Below are 22,102 nucleotides of genomic sequence, written 5' to 3'. Positions count from 1 at the left end.
ATGCCCAGAACTAAACCTGTCAGAACTACACAACACATGAAATCTCTTACATCTGCAAATTCAAGAGTTTAGAAAAATTAGCTATACATATTTTTTGTAGCCCCAAAATATGAGTGCAAAAATATTCTTCCACTTGGCCTGCAATGTTCATTTATCTCTACCTCCTCCCCGCCCCATACACACACACACACACACACACACACACACACACACACACACACACACACTTGCTCACTTCCTGGGGGAATATTTGGCTTAATTAACAATACTAGAATAAGTTTGAAGGAAAAGAAAAAATTAAGATTTTAGGTTCAGGTTCTAATGCTGGCCAGTAATCCCTGCACGAGGCCCTTTGGCTCAGCAGGGGGATTTACTCTCCTGTTTCCCAAGATGATGCATAATTGACAATGATGTACACTAGAGCGTGTTATCAACTCGAGAAAGTGGCTTTGCCCATGATTTAATTAACATTAATGGTAGTAGAGCTGCACACACAGAGCACATGTCCTCTTTGCTCTAAAAAAGAAGGGTTTACCCCACTTAGATTATGAAATATTGATTAATTCACATATGCTCAGATAGCCATCTAAAAATGGAATCACTTAATCTGCGACTCTGTCCCCCTCATCCACATACAAAAACATAATTGTGTGTTTGGGTATTGTTCGCAGGCAGTCCTGAGAACAACAAAAGGAGTGATGAGGGGGTGGAAAGGAGGAAGGAGGGTAAGAGCAGAGGAAAAAAAAAGTGCTACAAATGAAATATGTCAAACTACTCCCACAGACAGACACACAACAGCCACACACAATCACACACACACACACCACCCGCTCTACTCATTAATGCAAGTTTGTTTTCATGCCAAATATTAGGGCAACATTAATTACAGAGAATTCTCATTAATCCATTTCCCAGTTCATTAATTATGCATCAGTGCCAAGTTGTTGTTGGCCTGACATAACACAATACTGTTCCAATAAAGATAGGACGCTGCGCATTACACAACAGTTACGGGGCTTTCCTGATTCTTTGGGATGGTATTCAGGAATCTATTCAATTCATCTGTGTATATATTTGTGTCTCCTAATAAGTACTCTGTGATTATGAAGCGTCCTTTAAGCTGACTACAATTGTTTCTTAGCTAATACTTCATCCATCTCTGTCACGGGTACATTAGTAATTCTATTCAGCTAGAAAACCCCCCACAACATTGTGAATGTACCTAATGCCACTGAATTGTACACTTAAAAATGGTTAAGTTTAAGGTGATGTATATTTTACCACAATAAAAAATATTTTTAGAAAGCAAAGGAAAATATCTATACATTTTTGAAAAAGTTAAGTCATAGGGGGGATATAAAAAAAAATGAGTTTACAAGTTCTCAAAAAGTCTCAAAAGACCTCAGAATGTATTTCCTTTTGTGCAGAGAAAACATGAGATGAACTTAAGAGCCCAAATAGTCTCAATATGCTGCTTGCAAAAGAATTTTTGAAAGCAAGCATGTTTGAATGGTCTCTTAACAACAAATATTAATTGAGCAGCCATAAGATTCTTAGCACAGTACTAGTTATTTGGAGCTACCTACATGTATGTTTAATTACATCTAGTCTCCTAACATATTATTCCCTTTATTCCTAGCTCAATTCTTTATCAGTGACTGAATATCACAACTCCCTCGGACCCAAGTAAAGCAAAGGTTAGATTTACTAAACTTGGAGTAGTGAGCAGATAAAAACTATGGGCTGCTTCCACTGATGGATAGGTTCACTTTTTCTGCAGCGAATAAGTCTTACTTTTCAGTAGTCTGTCAGCTCTATTAAGTGTCTTATAGGTAATAAATACTACAGTGTCTCACTCTCAGTGGGTACACAGTAAATGTCAACTGACTCAGTAACCTTTTCCCAACCTTCACATCAAGATATCCAGTATTAAATGGCATCAAATCCTATCTTCAAGGTACTAACTGATTGACCCTGGAGTTTGGAAAGGATTTTCTAATAAATATCACACAACTGAATTTACTGCAACAGTTACTATGTAGCATCTATCTGAGGTGAAATTCTGGCCAGTTAATCAAAATAAATTTTGAAATAAGAAAGAAAAAAATAGTAAAAGATACAGGAATGGCTCTGTTAAGAATTATTTAATTCTTTGTCTATTTCTTCACCATGGAAATGTTGTTAAACTGATATTTTTACTTGAATCAAAAACCATTAATACCCAAAGAAAGTTACACACAACTGGTTGTTAAATTCCTTTAGTCACTTCTCCGTAAGCTTTCTTATTTTAAAGCCTTAATTTTATCTAGTGTATTTACTGAACAGGCTAATTTACTTAAATTCCCTTTTATACTGCATCTTTGATTGTGTGCATACTTACCTAATCGGCCTTCTCCACTGAAGGGTTGCCTGGGATCCGCTCAGGCTACAAGAGACCAAGGAAGAAGAGAGGAGCACCTCTTGCCCAACACTATAATGTGTGGAATAAGAGTATCTAAAGGAGAGACAAGTGCTTCTTGATGTCCAAATGTTCATCAAAGCAAGGGGGGCCTACAGTGGTTAATGATATTCTTGCTGGGAAGTGAAGTGTTCAGAGAACAAGGTGCAGCAGCTGGTCCAAATAGGTGGACTACATTTTTGTATGTTTCTTAGCATCATGCTCTGTAAGCAGACTCAATTTATCTAGTGAAGAGGCCAAGGGGGTTGGGACAGATGATGTTCAAATACCCTCAACATGGAGCAACTAATATTCGTGTAGCATTTTTAAGTTTCCCAAGAAGCTTCACACTTGTCATATCTACTGAGCCTTGACTCAATCCTATGAAGTATATATTGTATCCACATTTTACAGATGACGATAGGACAAAAGAAAGTGACTCCATTGTAGAAACAGCATCTGGGGCTTGGTCTACACTCACTCAGTCACCCAGAAGCTGTGGTGGCTCTGTCAGGATGCAAGCCTGCTTCTCCAGCTAGAGGAGCCAACCTATGGGTATATTGCCTTCTGACCACCTTCTGACTGGCAAGGCAGAGAAGCAGCAGTAATCAGAACTGCGCTCAGGCTAAAAGGACAATGGGATCTGCGAGGTAGGTCTTGGTGAATTTTTGGAGATCTCAGTTTCTCGCTTAAGAGGTCCTAGAACAAAGGTAGTGGGAAGTAGTGGCCATCTATTAAGTTGTCCACTGATAAGTCTCCAAATTACTTTTTTAATGAAACATTGCAAAGTGATTTGGGGTATATGACTCAAAAGCAATGGAAAGAGTTTAAGTAAATTTTCATTCTAAAACACAGAAAGTTCTCCTTCCAGGGCTTTCTATTTAGGCATATGAAAAAGGCTTCTTACAATATTCACTAGAAATTTTATTGATGCTGAACCTGTGTTATCCAGCAATAAGCAATACCTACTCATCAAGGGACACACAAACTAGAAATTTCCAATCAAATGGTGAAGTGGGTAACTGCTGTGCTCACTTCCTCTCAAGACCAAATCAGTTACAACTTAACTACAGAAAAACCATCATTGAGAATAGCCTGAAGTCTAGCTGAACAGAAGTTCTACAACTGAGGACAGCCACCTTGAGACTGCAGGAGGGGCGGAGACATGGAATTGGCTGGTCCCTCACCACAGGTGACAGTTAAAAATCAGGAGGGATATTTTGGCTGTGCAGATCCCCCCATCCCTGAGAAGCAAGGGGTCCCAGCCCCACACCAGGTTCCCCAGCCCAGGGTTCCAGTGCCAGGGAGAGAAGTTCCCATAACTTCTGACTGTGAAAACCAGTGGAGATTGTGGCTGAGTGAGATGGAGGGTGGCTGGAGCCCCAGGCGCTCCTCTTTAAAGGGCCAGCACACTGACTTATTGCTGACAGATCCACTCACTCTGAGCTCCCACACTGGGACAGCAACTCAAAAGGCACCAGGGACATATGGGGAGGAACTGAATTGTCTGGTTTCAGAGTAAGGGCTGGAGGGGAAACTTTCTCCCAGAGAGAAATGCTGGCAGAATCCATTGTTTCTTTGTTGAGCCCTCCCCCTCCAGGCATGCAGATGCAGACAGTTACCATATCTGAGTCTCCATCAACTGGCTAACATTGTTTGCCCCACCCTGGTGATTCCTCCAGACTCTGCCCAACCCAACTTTTGGGCACACCCAAGCTGCTTCCAGTAGCTTTTGCATACAAATGGCGTGTCTTGGCTCATGCTGTGAACTTTCCTAGAATCTCTCAAAGGTCCACAGACCCCCAGAAAGCAGCATCTGGCATTGGCATGTCCCATAACTCTTGCTAAGTAGCCCCAAGTCCAGCATTAGTAGCAGCCAGCCTCAGTCTGTGGCTTGGACTCTTAAGTTACCTCAAAGCCCAGTGTGGGTGACAGACATTTGAGGATTGCTTTATGGCTCCTGCCAGGAGGCCTTAGGTGAAGCAGAGGGTGTAGAAAAACTTGGCCTATGGCAGGATCCCTCCAAGGAGACCCCAGGGCTGGCATGCCTGATGGCAAGCTTCAGTCTGAGCCAAAGCATCACCTGGCTGCCTCCAAAAATGACACAAAGGGCAGATTTGTCAGGCACCAGAGCTCTGCTAAAGCAAATCCTGCTCTATAGGGTCAGACCCTCCACTGTAGTCATGGCCAGTCCTCACAACCAAGCAGCCTGAGGATCAATCGCTCCCATTTATGTGTAAACAGCAACCAAGACTCAACTACAACAGGGGAGCACACACAACCCACACAAGGGATACATCTAGAGCATCTGGTTGAGGTGACCAGGGAGACTGTGCCACTGGGCCCCCACAAGACACCTATACATAAGGCCACTCTGCTAAGATCGGGAAATATAACAGTCCTACCCAATACATAGAAACAAACACAGGGAGGCAGCCAAAATGGGAGACAAAGAAACAAGTCCCAAATGAAAGAATAGGGCAAAACTCCAAAAAAAGAATTAAACAAAACGCAGACAATCAATCAACCAGATGCAGAATTCAAAACATTGGCTATAAGGATGCTTAATGACCTCAGGGAGAATTTCAACAAAGAGATAGGCAACATAAAAATAGAGACAGAAAATATAAAAAAACAACCTGTCAGAAATGATGAATATAATAACTGAAATGAAAAAATACATTACAGGAAATTAACAGTAGATTAAATGAAGCAGAGGATCAAATCAGTGATTTGGAAGATGAGGAAAATAAGCAGAAAAAACTCAATAAGAGCAGTAAAAAGAAAAGGAATCCAAAAAATGAGGAGAGTTAATGGGCCTCTGAAACAACATCAAGTGTACCAACATTTGTATCATAAAGGTACTGGAAGGAGAAGAGAGCAAGGAATTGAAAACCTATTTAAAGAAATAATAACAGAAAACTTCCCTAACCTGGTGGAGGAAATAAACATACAAACCCAGGAAGTGAAGAGAGTCCCAAACAACAGGAACCCAAAGAGGTCCACACCAAGACACATCATAATTAAAATGTCAAAGGTTGAAGACAAAAAGAGAATCTTAAAAGCAGCAAGAGAAAAGCAGTTCATTACCTACAAGGGAGTTCCCATAAGACCGTCAGCTGATTTCTCCACAGACTCTTTGCAGGACAGAAGGGATTGGCAGGAAATATTCAAAGTAATGAAAAACCAATGACCTGCAACCAAGATTACTCTACCCAGCAAAGTTATCATTTAGAATCAAAGGACTGATAAAGAGCGTCTCACCCAAGAAAAAGTAAAAGGAGTTCATCATCACCAAACCAGTATTACAAGAAATGTTAGAGGGACTGCTTTAAGAATAAAGTATTCATATGTTATTATTCATTAAAATATGAGTAATAAAATGGCAATAACTTCATATCCATCAATAATTACTTTAAATGTAAATGGATTAAATACTCCAATCAAAAGACACAAGGTGTCTATTGACACAAGGTGGCTGAATAGATAAGAAAACAAAACCCTTACATATGCTGCCTACAAGAGACTCACCACAGATTGAAAGACACACACAGACTGAAAGTAAAGGGATGGAAAAAGATATTTCATGGAAAAAAAAAAAAGCTGGGGTTGTAATACTTATACAAAACAAAATAGACTTCAAAACAAAGACTATAACAAGAGACAAAGAAGGACCTAGTAATCTCACTTCTGGCTATTTATCTGAAGAACCCCAAAACTCTACCTTGAGGGGATGTGTGCATTCATATGTTCATTGCAGTACTGTTTATAAAAGCCAAGATGTGGAGGCAGCCTGAGTGTCTGTCGATGGTTGAACCGATAAAAAGTAGGTGGTACATACAAGTACATATAATGGAATATTGCTCGGCCATGGAAGGGAATGTGTTCTGCCATCTGAAGCAACATGGATTGACCTGGCTGTTATTGTGCTCAGTGGACTATGTCAGACAGATGCCATGTGATTTTGCTTATATGTTGAATCTAAAGAACAAAATAAGTAAACAAATAAAACAGAAACAAACTCATCAATACTGAGAACATTTTGATTGTTGCCAGGTGAAGGGGTGTTGAGGAGTTGGGTGAAAGGGGGAAGGAATTAATAAATATAAATTGGTTGTTACACAGTAGTCATAGGGATGTAGGGTATAGCATAAGGAATATAGTGAGTAATATTGTAAGTATATATGGTATCAGATAATACCAGATACGGTAATAAGTATATATGGTATCATATAGGTACTAGATTTATTGGAGTGATAGATGATGAGAGGGGGATTGGAGCCAGGGTAAAAAAGGTGAAGAGGTTAAGAAGTACAAATTGGTAGTTACAAAATAGTCAAGGGGATGTAAAACATACGGAATATAGTCAATAATACTGTAATAACTATGTATAGTGCCAGGTGGGTACTAGACTAGTCAGGGAGATCACATCTTAAATTATATAAATGTTTAACCATTCTGCTGTTCACCTGAAATTAATATAAAATAATATTGAATGTCAAAAAATAAAAAGAGATACACAAACTAATTGTAAAACAGAACAAAAGCCCCCAAAGAAAAGTAAAAATAGTAGAATTTTAAAAAATTATAAGCCTAATACACCTCATATTAATCTCATTGAGATATAGGTCTTATAAAATCACATTTACTTTTAAGTCAAATAGTAAGAAAATTTTTGATCAACTGTATAATAATAATAATTATGATGGTGACTGATTCCAAAAGCAGTTTGGGCTTCATGATTATAGAAAATTTTAAATTTTTTAAAATTTCAATTCGTAAAAACTATTTTTCTTGAAGTGAAACATGATAAGGTCATCAACAAAAGATTGTTCAAGCATGAGCATAAATTGTATTAGAATAAAATTCCACGACTGAAGTGGAATGGAAATATGAGTTTAAGGGAAAAAATGATAAAAATATCTATAAAGAAAGCATACCAATTATTTTTTAAATGGATGGTGGAGGTATTAAATTGCTATCATATTTATATCACATTAGTTACTATTAAAACAGTGGTATAGCAATTTTATTTTTAAGTAGAATATATACAACATGAGAAAATTGCGTCCTCTGCAACTATTTACACTTAAAATAAAAATTTTCAGCTGTAACAATGTGTCAGAGAGACACGTGCTTTTTCAAAATTCTATTAGGCTGTATGTAAACAGGAAAGTTTAAAGACCACTATGCTACAGGAATACATTACTATGTCTAATATTTGTATAAGAAATGCAGATATTTCTAAAAATTCTGTAGAAGTAGATCAGATGCTGAGAGTACAAAATCATAGTAATTCTTTACTAAAGCAAACATAACCTACTGAAATATTTGTGTCTCAGCCAACATCTCCTCCAGTTGTCTGCCTGATTCTTCTACGACTACATCTAAAACCTACTGGCCAAGTCATTATGCATATCAGGCAAGAAATATGACTGTGGGAAGCTGATGTAAAATAATCACATAATTTTGTGTGATTTGTAGTGATAAGCCCCACTATGATAAATGGTAACTTTCTTGTATATTATACAGGAACACACATACTTACAAACACATAATCCTTGACCCCCGTCATTACTCACCTGGCTGACATATGGGATTATATCACAGTTTTCCAGCAGTTTCTCCTAATGACTAATCAGGAAGTTACTTAGCCCCATGGAATGGCATCTACCTAAATAAAAAAGACAGAGATTGTACATAGGAACAACAACACATCAAACAGGAAATGACAATTTTTCTGCATGATTTAATTTCTCTTTGAGGCAAAGTGGCAATAAACCATCCAAGTTAAAATGGAACTGTTTTTTAATGAAAAAATTTCAGGAGAAGAGTATTAAAAAACAATTTTGCTGAATCGATTAGAACATGGAGTTCTGTTATAAAAGTGCTCAGAAGAAGTTTTACAATTTAAACATATTGAAACTTCCTAGTGTAAAACACCCTCAGCTAAATTATGGGAAAAGCCAATGTCATATCAGCACCAAACAATCACCCAGCATCAGAATAAAAAGAAGGAAATGTAGTTCTGAATCACTTGCCAAGGCTAAAGAAAGTAAAACTGTGGCCAAAGATGGATTGGTTGTGAATAACAGACCAAAAGGATGCATTTTAATTTGTGTTTGCCACTTAAATGTTGAAATAGGTAATTATCTTCAAATATAGGGCAAATAGAACAGCATTAGAGGAACACAGAGAACAGGGAAAAAGAAGAGAGGGAGCAAAAAGGGCATAACTGCGTAACTATGAGAAACACATTTTAATTTTTAATTTGTCTCAACCAAAACATCCTATAAGCCATTATAGGTTAATGGATGCTATGTTTTCCCTTTTTAATTCTTGGTGTGAAATAAAGATTAGATTAAGCGTAAAACAAATAGGTCTGGATACTCCTATAGTAAATCAGTGATTGACAATGTGTCTCTTCTGTAGTCGTTAGTAATTCATTTTAATCTTTGCTTTTAATAACTTCACTGCTTGAGCAGGCAACATCTACTACAGTTGTCTGCCTGATTCTTCTACGACTACACCTAAAACCTACTGGTCAAGTCATTATGAGTATCTGGCAAGAAATGGAAGAATTTTTTGAAGCAAATGTACTTGAAAATTTAATATAAAATAGTGGTTCCCAACCTATTTGAATATAATAATTGTTAAGCTTATTATAAGGAAAAATTTCAAAAAACACAAAATTAAAGGGAAGACTATACTAAATCTTCACGTATCCATCATCCAGCTTTAACGACTATCAACTAAAGACCAATCTATAGTCCACCTGCTCATTCACCCAGAATATTTTAAAGCAAATTCAAGATATGAAGAGATTTATTTTTGTTTTTAGTATAAAAGTTTGAGGGCCCTCCCCTCTTACATTACAGTGGTTGCATTTTTTTTTAATTAAAGTCTATTGGGGTGACAATGGTTAGTAAATTTACATAGGTTTCAAGTGTACAATTCTGTGACACATCATCTATACATCACATTGTGTGTTCAATGGTTACATTTTTATTAACATTTGATTAAGAAAATCTACACGTATATATGAATTACTACCCACCCCACTCCCATCTCCTTGCTGTGAGTCTGTGACTCTCTCCCCATCCCAGGGGCCTGAAGGGGAAGTTCCTGGCATAATAAAAACAGCTAGAAACATCATTTAGAAGTGTGCTTATTTATTAGCACCTTTACATGTGCTCACAACAAAATATCGCTTACACTACTTTATTTCCCAGGAATATACTTGTCACCACAGGCTTACAAGCAGGTTAGGAAAAATACATTAGAATTCTTAATAGAAACTTTTTTCTCTGTATCTACCAAACTATTATAGCATTTCTCTGCTAAAATAAAACAAAGAGCTAATACAGGCCACTGCTTTCTAAAAGTTGTTACCTTCCAACAGCTGTTTAGGGGCCTTTATGACACTAATATTACTTATGAAAAAAAGTCCAGATCCTTGTGGGCTGGAAATCTTTGCAGAATACTGCTTGAGAGCTGGCATGCTTGTTGGCAGTCTCCCCAAGAAGCTAAGGAACAAATGAGCAAAGACTATGTTCACACACTTGGAAATGACAGTTCCACACTGCAGGCTTGGTACAGCATGTATATTTCCTTTGTACAGAAGATGAATGGTCAATGCTATTAAGCCAAAACTTCTCTTACATATGAAATTCACATTTGTAGGAAAAAAGAAAAAAGCTTCTCTTTTCTTTGTATGAGGGAGATAATTTCTTTAGTTTCCTTGGAAAGGGGTTCTAAAAAAAAAAAAATCTGGATTTCTGTTCAGTGCATACATGTAGTACTGATTAATGCTAATGGGATTCACATTTTTAAAAAGAGTTCACTAGACCTCATGATTATAAATATCATTCAGAAAGTTTGTGATTGGAATTTATTGGTATGCATTTAATCCAGGTCAATTTTAACTCCTAAACTTTTATGTTTAAATGAATAGAATTATCTCCATTAAATCATATTTGACATTGATTATACCTATGTAAAGAGAAAAATCATAGTAGTGTTACATTTGCAATTTATTAGCAAAAACCAATCATTGCCAATTGAATCCTTTTCTTAGTTTCATGGAAAAATCCTGTTTTGTAATTTTAAATTCCTGAAAAAAATGTTATTATTTGAAGATTCCAATTTTGGCTTTATTTTTCTAAACATGTCCATTATGGAACTGAGCAAATAGAACACATAAGATAATGAAATCTTGCTTATATAGTACAATGGTTTTCTAAAACATGGCTCAAACATGAAATAAATCTAGTTTTTAACCAGGGAAATTATTATCTGCTTCAGATGTACCATATTAATTAGATTATGCCCGAATCCTAGTAGTTTGCATAATTGTATTTAATTTGCCAGACGATCAAATTAGGGCATTGGACCTCTACTAAGAGGAAATGCTGTTTAGTGAGCAAAGTATATCACACTCTAAAGAAACTAAAATGCATTTGTAATTTTAGAAATAGTAAACTATAGTCTTCTCTTTAGAGGCCCAATGAATAGAACTCTCCCGCACTCTCCACAAAATGCACCTGGTTAAATATTTGTAATCATGCAATATGGTTAAACATTAGTTTAAAAGCTCGTTTATTTCATCCCCTTCCAGATTAGTGTCAATACCTTAAATACATTTTCTGGTCATTCAGCTAACCTATCATTAAAATGTAAAACTTCAGGCACTGAACTTTCATCCATTACTTCTTTCTTATGTTGACCTTAAACAAATAGCCAGATATTTCTTCAGCAAAATAGGTTTATTCAGGAAAACAGAGAATTGCAATTCAGGACACCCAGTTTAACGTCAAACCACAGGCAAGTCTCTTGACTTGAAGGAGAAAAACTTTCTTTTATAGGGAAAGAAGGGGTTCAGAGGGGCTCTTCTAAACAAAGAGTCCATTGGAGGAAACTGGGAGTTTGAAGCATGGTAGCTTTTCATTGGCTGAGTTGTAACATTCTTTCATTGGCTGAGCAGTTGTTGAGCAAGGAGAAGATCCTACTTTCTTTCTGCTGGAGTAATAGAGTAGAAAAAGATCTTCCTGTTGGAGATGCAAAGTAGTCTCTTCCTAGTTGGAGTAATTGACAATGAGAGGTAGGGTGTGAGAGCTCCCCCTACAGGCCCTCCCAAGTCCAATTTAAATATGGTTTCCAATTACTAATCTTCACACTTATACTTCCTTCTCCTGGGATTAATATGTTTTCTCTAAATTAAATAAATTTTTTTACTTCTCATCTCCACCCCTTAGAAATAGTGTACTCTATAACAAACTTGCTTTTTTTTTTTTTTTCTTTTTTAAAGCAACTGAGGAGAACTTATTTATAATGGAGTAAAAAAGATCACTAAAATTGTGTAAGAAGTAAAAAATTTGCTGTACAGGACTCTCAAGATGTTTTGATAAAACAACATTCTTTGATAAAACAACATTATTGGATGTTACTTTACTCTTGGACGAAAAGTGCCCAAGCAATTTTTTTTGTGGTATTTGGTATTCAGTGACATTGGCCTACCCTGAGCTACTGGGTATTCTACCAGCCACCCTGAAAATCATGTTGGTTATAAAAAGCCAGGTCTACCTTGGAATTCTGGATTATAACGACTTTGGCCTAGTTCCGGGTTACTTATTGGCTAGTGTAACCCATCTAAAGCAGTGATATAGTCAAACATAGATTATCACTAGAATCATTCAAGGCATCTTTGAAAAAATACAGATTTTCAGAGAACCAATCCACATTTATTGAATTGGAGTCCGAGAAGTGGGGTTGAAATAGAGGTGGGGTGAGGCAGTCGCTGGGAATCAGAATTTTAAAAAAATTCCCCAGATGATTTTTTCAAAAACAGCTTTATTATGATATAATTTGCATACTATACAATTCATTCATTTAAAGAATACACTTCAATGATTTTTAGCATATTCATAGATATGTACAGCCATTATCAGTGTCAATATTAGACCATTTTTATCATCTCAAAAGAAACCCCATACTATTTAGATACTATCCTGTCATCCCCCCGCTTCAGCTCTGAGATACCATTTCTGATTCCATAGATTTCCCTATTCTGGATTTGCATAAGAATGGAATCACACATATGTGATCTTTTATGACTGGCTTCTTTTCCTTAACATAATGTTTTCAAGATCCATCCAAGTTGTAGCATGTGTTAGCACTTCACTACTTTTTATGTCCAAATATTCCATTGTATGGGTATACCACACTTTGTTTACCCATTGGTGTGTTGATAGACATTTTGGTCGCCAAGATCTAATCATTGGCCATATTTGGCAGCTACTAATAGAAGAGAACGAAGTGTTGACCTCAGGGCAGTTCCAAGCTCTCCTCACAAAGCAGCCCACGGTCCTATGCTGCAAGAGAGGAAGAAAAGCATGGTGGGAAAGGCAGGGCTTGGGATGGAATTCTGGCTCTGTATTTTTTAGTCATATGACCTGGATAGTGTCTTTAATTCTCTCTAGCTCCATTTTCTTATTTTTAAAATAGGAATAATGATATTTACTTCATAGACTTGTTGCAAGGATACATGACAAAATCAGAATAAAGTGCCTAAAATTGCCTGCCACACAGGTATTTTACACATGACAGATATCATTATTATTATTATTGTTGAAATAAACCAAAGCAACCATTTATATACAGAGTTACAAAAGTTGGATACATTATTTCAATCTAGAAAATAAGTTATTATAAATTAAATAAGCCTCTCCAAGTTATAAAAAGGTAAACGTATAGTTCCGGTCAAGATGGCAGAATAGGTAAACACTGTGCTTACCTTCTCTCATGACCACATCAAAATTACAACTAAACTACAAAACAACCATCATCAAGAATCACCAGAAATCTTGCTGAAGCAAAGCCTTACGACTAAGGGTATACAGAAGATACCACCTCAAGACTGGTAGGAAGGGCAGAGACACAGAACGAGCTGGTTCCACACCCACGTGTGATAATTAAAAATCAGGAGGGATATCTTGACTGTGGAGGTTGCCCCTGGAGAAGCAAGGGGTCCCAGCCCCATGCAGGGCTAGGGTTCTAGTCCAGGGTCTAGTGCCAGGGAGAGAAGTCCATAATTTCTGGTTGTAAAAACCAGCGGAGTTTGTGTCTGAGTGAGATGGAGGGTGGCTGCCCTCCCAGGCACTCCTCTTACCACACACGGACTTACTCATTGATGGAAAAACTGGCTCTGAGCCCCAGCACTGAGGCAGTAGCTGGAGAGGCAACAGGGACAAATGGGAGGGGAACTGAATTGTCTGGCTTCAAGATGAAAGCTGGAGGAGCAGCTTTCTCCCAGACAGAGGAGTTGGAAGAAGCCACTGTTTCTCTGTTAAGCCATCCTCTTTCCCAGTGTGTGGACATAGGGGCCTCCATATTTCAGTTTCCATCCAGCTAGCTGAGACCTTTCTTGTTTGCCACAACCTGGTGATTCTGAGAAAACCCTTCCACCCAATTTTCAAGAACACCCAAGCTGCTTCCAGTGCTTTTTTTCTATAAGCCACCTGCCTTGGCTCATGCTGCAGACTTTCCTAGTGTCTCTCAAAGGTTCACAGACCCCAGAAAAGCAGTATCTGGCTTGAGTGTGTCCTGTACCTCTGGCTGAGCAACCCTAAGCCTGGCACCAGAGGCAACTGGCCTTGGTTGGCGGCATGGCCTCTTAAGGCACTTCCAAGTACTATACAGGCAGTGGCCATTGGTGAATTTCTTTGTGGCTCTTGCCCAGTGGCCCTGGGTGAGGCACAGGCTGTGGCTGAATTTGACCTGCAGCAGGTCCCCTCCCAGATGGCCCTAGGGCTGGTGCCTGCAGTGGCCAACTTCAAAACGAACTGGAGTATCATTCAGCTGCCTCCAAAGATGACATACACAAGGGGCAAATTGGATAGGCACTAGAGACCTGCTGAGACAGATCCTGCTCTGTAGGGTCAGCCCCTGCATCACAACTCCTCCACTGTAGTAACAGCTAGTTCTCACAACCAATGAACAAAGGGTCAATCCTTCCCATTGACATACAAATAGCAACCAAGGCTCAACTACAACAGGAGGACACACACAACCCACACAAGGGTCACACATGGAGTGCACAGCTCAGGTGATACAGAAGACTGTGACACTAAGTCCCACAGGACACTTACTACACAAGACCACTCTACTAAGACCAGAGGCACAGGAGCCCTACCTAACACATAAAAACAAACACAGAGAGGCAGCCAAAATGGGGAGACAAAGAAACATGTCCCAAATAACAGAACAAAGCTCCAGAAAAAGAACTAAACAAAATGAAGACAAGCAATCTACCAGATGTAGAATTCCAAACACTTGATATAAGAATGTTCAATGATCTCAGGGAAAACTTCAACAAAGAGATAGGAAGCACGAAAATGGAGATAGAAAACAAACAAAAAAGAACCAGTCAGGAATAAATAATACAATAACAAAAATGAAGAGTACATTACAGGGAATTGACAGTAGATTAGATGAAGTACAGGATTGAATCAGTGATTTAGAAGATAAGGTAGCAGAAAACATCCAATCAGAACAGCAAAAAGAAAAAAGAATACAAAAATATGAGGATACTATAAGGGAGTCTCTGGGACAATGTCAAGCATACCAACATGCATAATATAGGGGTACCAGAAGGAGAAGAGAGAGTGTAAGGAATTGAAAACCTACTTGAAGAAATAATGACAGAAAATTTTCCTAACCTGATGAAGGAAACAGATATACAAACCCTGAAAGCACACAGAGTCCCAAACAAGATGAATCCAAAAAGGCTTACACCAAGAGACATCATAATTAAAATGCCAAAGGTTAAAGACAAAGAGAGAATCTTAAAAACAGCAAGAGGGCTTCTCCCTCCAGGTCTGAGCCTCACCAGCCCCTCCCCCAGGAGACCGCTGCAGTCGGCCAACCCTTGCTCCACTGTAACCATGTGCAACAGAAAGCTGGTGATCAAAAATGCCCATATGTCCTAGGAGATGCAATAGGACTCAGCGGAGAGTGCTACTCAGGCATTGGAGAAAAATAACATAGAGAAGGACATTGCGGCCCATATTAAGGAGTTTGACAAGAAGTACAACCCCACCTGGCACTGCATCGTGGGGAGGAACTTTGGTAGTCACGTGACACATAAAACCAAACATTTCATCTACTTCTCCCTGGACCAAGTGGCCATTCTTCTGTTTAAATCTGGTGAGAAGCATGGACCGTGCTACACACTCAGTGATCCATCCCAAAACAAGGACTGCAGCCTAAATTCCAAATACCACAGGCTGAAATCTTCAGCTTTGCCTAAAGGAACACCTTGATCTTGAACCTTTGTGTTTTGTACAGGGCTTTCTCTGTACTCATTTGTTGTGGTTATAAAACAATTACAAACAAAAAACAAAACAAACAAAAAAACAAACAAAACAAACAAACAAACAAAAACAGCATGAGAAAAGCAGTTCATTACCTACAAGAGGTTCCTGTAAGACTGTCAGCTGATTTCTCAACAGAAACTTTGCAGGCCAGAAGGGATTGGCAGGAAATATTCAAAGTAATGAACAGTAAGGACCTACAACCAAGATTACTCTACCCAACAATGCTCCATTACTCTACCCTCCATTTACAATTGGAGGACAGATAAAGAGCTTCTCACACATGAGAAAGCTAAAGAAATTCATCACCACCAAACCAGTATTACAAGGAATGTTAGAGGAACTTCTTAAAGATGAAAAATAATTTAAAAATATGAATAATAAAGTGGCAATAACTACATACCTATCAATAATTACTTTCAATGTAAATAGATTAAATGCTCCAATCAAAAGATATGGGGGCCGAATGGCTAAGAAAACAAGACCCTTACATATGCTGCCTACAGGAGACTCACTTCAGATTGAAAGACATACACAGACCAAAAGTAAAGGGATTTCAAAAGATATTTCATGAAAATGGAAACAAACAAACAAAAAAGCTGGGTAGCAATACTTATACCAGAAAAAATGGACTTTAAAACAAAGACTGTAACAAGAGACAAAGAAGGACCAAGTGATCCCACTTCTGGATATTTTTCTGAACAAACCCAAAATGCTACTTTGAGGGGATGTGTGCATCCATATGTTCAAAGCAGCATTGTCTACAATGGCCAAGATGTGGAGGCAGCCTGGGTGTCCATCAATAGATGAATGGATGAAGAGGAGGTGGTACATATATACAATGGATTATTGCTTGGCTATTGAAATAAAATAAATGGATCCTTGCCATCTGCGGTGCCTGGATGGACCTGGAGTATATTGTGTTGAGTGTAGTACGTCAGACAGCAAAAGACAGATGCAATGTGATTTCACTTATATGTGGAATCTAAAGAAAAAAATAAACAAACAAACAAAACAGAAACAAACTCATAGATACAGAGAAAATTTTGATGATTGCCAGATGGGAGTGGGATTGAGTTGAGTTGAAAAGGTGAAGGAATTAATAAGTACAAATTGGTTGTTACACAGTAGTCATGGGGATGTAGGGTATAGTATAAGGAATATAGTCAATAATGTAATAATTGTATGGTATCAGATGGGTACTAGATCTATCAGGGTGATAGATAGGAAGGGGGTTTGGGGCAAGGCGAAAAGGGGGAAGGATTAAGAAATACAAATTGATAGTTATAAAATAGTAATGGGGGTGTAAAGTAAAGCATAGGGAATATAATCAATAATATGATAATAATTATGTACGAGTCTGATAATTACGTTCTTGAACTTGCCCCCACATACTTATATTGGCAGTACTGAGCAGCTCGGTAAGGTTTCATAACCTTGGTATATCAGTGTCTCACAGCTGTGTTCATGTCAATCTGTGGCGGTGTTTTGCTGAGTAGCATTTATTATTGTTGCGTGTTTTTGTGTGCCATCACGAGAATGTCTGAGCTTGAATTAGAGCAACGAACAAACATTAAATTTCTTGTTCAACTTGGCAAGAGTGGAAGTGAAATCAGGGACATGTTAGTTCAAGTTTATGGGGATAATGCCATGAAGAAAACGGCAGTGTAAATGGATTAAACGTTTTTCTGAAGGGAGAGAATGTGTCACTGATGAAGAGAGGTCAGGGAGACCAGTAACAACCAGAACTGATGAAAACATTGCAAAAATTTATCGAATTGTGCATCAAAATCATCAGCTAACTGTGAGAAGCATAGCAGATGAAGTAAACATCAATAAAGAAACAGGAAGATCTTAACTGAAAATCTTGACATGAGAAAGGTGTGTGCAAAAGCAGTCCCGAAGGAGCTCACCGATGAACAAAAGCAAAGGAGAGTCGAAGTTTGCCAATACCTTTTGGAGAGGCAAGACGATATTTTGGGCCATGTTATCACTGGTGATGATACATGGGTGTACCAATATGACCCTGACAAAGCAGCAAAGTGCACAATGGAAGTCAGACATTTCTCTCCAGCCAAAAAGTTCCGTCAGTCTAAATCAAGAGTTAAAATGATGTTACTAACCTTTTTTGATATCAGAGGGATTACTCATTATGAATTTGTACCAACTGGACAAACAGTTAACCAAGTTTACTATTTGGAAGTGCTGAAAAGGCTGCTTTTGTCTAACTTGAAAAAGTTAGACAAAAACTATGTGAACTTTTCGCCAACAATTCATGGCTCTTGCATCACGACAACGTACTAGCTGTCTGCAAGGGAGTTTTTAGCTAGTAAACAAATAACTGTATTGGAACACCCTCCCTACTCACCTGATCTGGTCCCCAATTACTGCTTTCTTTACCCAAAAATAAAGGACATATTGAAAGGAAGACATTTTGATGACATTCAGGACATCATGGGTAATACGACGACAGCTCTGATGACCATTCCAAAAAAAGAAAAATTCCAAAATTGCTTTGAAGGGTGAACTAGGCACTGGCATCAGTGCATAGCTTCCCAAGGAGAATACTTTGAAGGTGACCATAGTGATATTCAGCAATGAGGTATGGAACACTTTTTCTAGGATAAGTTTGTGAATGTAATTGTCAGACCTTGCCAGGTGGTACTAGTCAGAGGGATCAATTTGTAAATGATATAAATTTCTAAGCACTAATTCATACACCTGAAATTAATATAAAATAATATTGAATATCCAAAAAAATTTCCAAAAAATAATTGAACCAAAGGAAAAACACAGAAGAAAGATAAAAAGAAAGTAAAAGGACAGACTGGGAAGCATAATTCCTTCACTTTTTTGGACTAAAGTCAATGTAATAAATAAATGTCCACTTTTTCATTCAGAAAAAAAAAGTTGCTTCTAATTAAGAGCACTAATAATATTTTCCTTGTTTCATTGCATTTTCAATGTCTACATATACTCTATGAATCTTCTGAAAGTTCTACCCATATGTGTATGCATGTTTATGTGCACACATACACACACACACATACACATACGTGTGCACAGAAAAACTTGCTATGTGTTTATAATTATAGTTAATAATTAACTATGTCATCAACAAGACAAATAATAACAAATGTTGGAGAGGCTGTGGAGAAAATGGAACCCTCATACACTTTTGGTGGGAATGCAGATTGGTGCAGCTGCTGTGGAAGGCAGTATGGAGGTTCCTCAAAAATTTAAGAATAGAATTACCATATAACCCAGAAATCCCTCTCCTGGGTATCTACCCAAAAAATCTTAAAATATTTACCTGTAAAGATATATATGCTCCAATGTTCACTGCAGCTTTATCTATGGTGGCCAAGACATGGAAACAATCAAAGTGTCCTTCGATGGATGACTGGATAAAGAAGTTGTGGTATGTATACACAATGGAATACTATTCTGCCATAAGAAAAGATGAAATAGCACTATTTGTGACAACATGGATGGATCTTGAGATTATTATGCTGAGTGAAATAAGTCAGAAAGAAAAAGCAGACAACCATATGATTTCACTGATATGTGGTACATAAAACTGAAAACAACCAAAGAACAAGACAAAAAAATAAAGAAACAAAAACTCATAGGCACAGACAACAGTTTAGTGGTTACCAAAGGGTAAGAGAGGAGGGGTGTCGTAGATGAGGGTAAAGGGGATCAAATATATGGTGATGGAAGGAGAACTGACTCTGGGTCAGTTGAACACTCTGGGTGTTGAACACACAATGGGATTTACAGATGCTGTAATACAGAATTGTACACCTGAAATCTATGTAACTTCACTAACAATTGTCACCCCAATAAGCTTTAATTTAAAAAAATAAATAATTAATTAACTGTGTGCCAAGTAATGTATTTAAACCCTTACTCTGTGCAAAGCAATGATTTTTATGTTCATGAATATACCTAATCCTTCCAACAATCTTATATGGTCAGCTAAGGAAATTGCAGCATAGCATAGTCAAGGACCTTGATCTGGATCATATAGCAAGTGTGTAGCAGGGCCTAGTGACACTTGTATAGTTATTCTTCCATTTGCATGTTTTAAACCACTAACTCTGTGATTAATTTTTTATGGCAGCCACAGAAAAACTAACATTTCACATTATTAAATTTTGCAATAAAAATGATTCCAGTGGACTATGGAAAACACAAAAATGCAATTTAAAACGACTTATTTTAAATTAAATATAAGTCTCTTGTTGCTGCTAAGAGTGACTCTACTTCATTTTAATTAGATTATGAGAGTATGGGGAGCTTTTAACAGTCATGAATTAGGTTCTTCTTGTTTCACAGAAGACACTCATAGAACGCAAGCCTATGCTTTTTCTCTGACTGTTAGGTCAACTAAAGTAACCTAATAAATATCCAAGTGTTTGAGAAACAGGATATAAGTAAAAGGATTAATTAGGACAGGGATTATTGTTTTGCTATAGCAACAACATGCATTGTCTTGGGCAACAACACTAACAAGTCGATGACTTTGTTCAAATGGTGACATAAGTAGGAACATCCAAGACATATGAGGGGACTGTACAAAGTGAGGAAAATCAAAATTTTTAAATATATATGTAATGAAATTGATTTTAAAAGCAATGCTTGGGAACTTCAGAGGATTGCAGTTTTTCACTTCAAAGGTTGCCAGTTCTCACTGATCTTCCTCATTACTATCCTATACACCTGTAGACTAGACCTTATACAATGAACTCTAAGATCCTATCCATATTTGGCTAATATGGTGTCACAAATATGATTTTAACTCAATGGACTATCATTCCAAGACTAGGCTTAGATTTTCTTCTACACAGGATTATTTTTTTTTTTTAATTGGGGAAGGGGAACAGGACTTTATTGGGAACAGTGTGTACTTACAGGACTTTCTCCAAGTCAAGTTGTTGTCCTTTCAATCTTAGTTGTGGAGGGCGCAGCTCAGCTCCAAGTCCAGTTGCCGTTGTTAGTTTCAGGGGGCGCAGCCCAACATCCCTTGCAGGAGTCGAGGAACCTAATCAACACCTTGTGGTTGAGAGCCCATGCTGAGCCATCCCGGAGCTCTGCGAGCTCAGCGGCAGCTCAACTCAAGGTTGCTTGTTTGATTCCTCGACTCCTGCAAGGGATGGTGGACTCCACCCCCTGCAACTAAGATTGTATACAGGATTTTCTTCAAACGACATTTATTGCAACAAAATTTGAACAATAATATTCATTCAGTTCCATAATAGCTAGTATCTGATACAATTCCCTTGTTTAATACTGTTGACCTTCAATATAGAATTGTCCGTTTTTAAATAAATATTCTATCATGGAATAAATCTCTGCTTAAGCATATTATCTGGTCATAGTACCCATTATAATTTGTCTGTGTATGTTCCCACAGGACTGCTGTGCCCAGCTTTCCTTTGCTTGTTCTCAGATGAAAATGAATAGTGCAGAGCTGTGGACAAATTGTATAATTGGATAAAGTCATATTCTCTGCCTCCAGGCTGTTCTGTCCCCTTCTAACTCTCCTCCTCCATCAAAACAGGAAAGAGTTTGATATCATCATTTATAGCTAAAACTGATTCAGATATTTCTATTTTTAAGCTTCTTATCTCTAATTGTGGAATGAAAGGATTTATCAACAAAGTGATTTATTTTTTCTTTTAGGCAAAATAGATTTTAGTGGAAGGGTAAATGCTGGATTAGATGCTAACCCTGAAGGCAAAGCAATTTTAGTTATATGAGGGTGATATGTGTGCTGGGGAAAAGGGAAGTTGTGGTGAGAGAGGTTTCTGCAGAGAAAAATGATCAGAAAGAACACCAGGGTATGGAAGAATCCCTCCTTATTCCATGTCTTCTCTTCTCTCAAGCCTAACGTCTCTCCTTTCATTCTTTGGCTCAAGAGTCTCAAATTTATGAGCTCTGGAGTCCATTCATCTTGATCCCCTCCCTTCACTGTAGTTTTCATAATATTATTCAAAATATAATGGGTAAGAGCATTGACTTTAGAGCAGGATTTGAATCCTGGCTCCTCCACTAATAGGCTGTGTGACCTTGAGTGAGTTATTTAAATTTGCTATGTTTGGGCTTCTTTATATGTAAAATGAGGAAAATCATAATACATGTAAATTTCATAGCACAATGGCCCTTAGCAAGAAATCAATAAATAGTAACCATTTTTGGTATTATTCAAATCTAGCTAAGTTAACCTTTTCTTGCTCTTCTAGATTCCTAAAGTGCTTTTAATAACTCTAGTAGAAAACTTAACAGAATA

At 37.7% G+C, this 22,102-nt stretch overlaps 1 protein-coding gene across 1 annotated transcript; it reads left to right on the top strand.

Annotated features, from left to right (window-relative positions):
• The first annotated feature begins 15,378 nt into the window (after window positions 1–15,378).
• Window positions 15,379–15,756, top strand: LOC117015060 (dynein light chain 1, cytoplasmic-like). The gene is given in 1 exon segment (XM_033093444.1): window positions 15,379–15,756. A coding segment is annotated over 1 exon segment (378 nt).
• The last annotated feature ends 6,346 nt before the right edge of the window (window positions 15,757–22,102 follow it).

Source organism: Rhinolophus ferrumequinum, chromosome 22 (genome assembly GCF_004115265.2).
Source record: "Rhinolophus ferrumequinum isolate MPI-CBG mRhiFer1 chromosome 22, mRhiFer1_v1.p, whole genome shotgun sequence".
Classification (NCBI taxonomy): Eukaryota; Metazoa; Chordata; class Mammalia; order Chiroptera; family Rhinolophidae; genus Rhinolophus; species Rhinolophus ferrumequinum.
The sequence above is the reverse complement of the archived record's forward strand: the minus strand, read 5'-3'. Positions and strand labels throughout refer to the sequence as shown.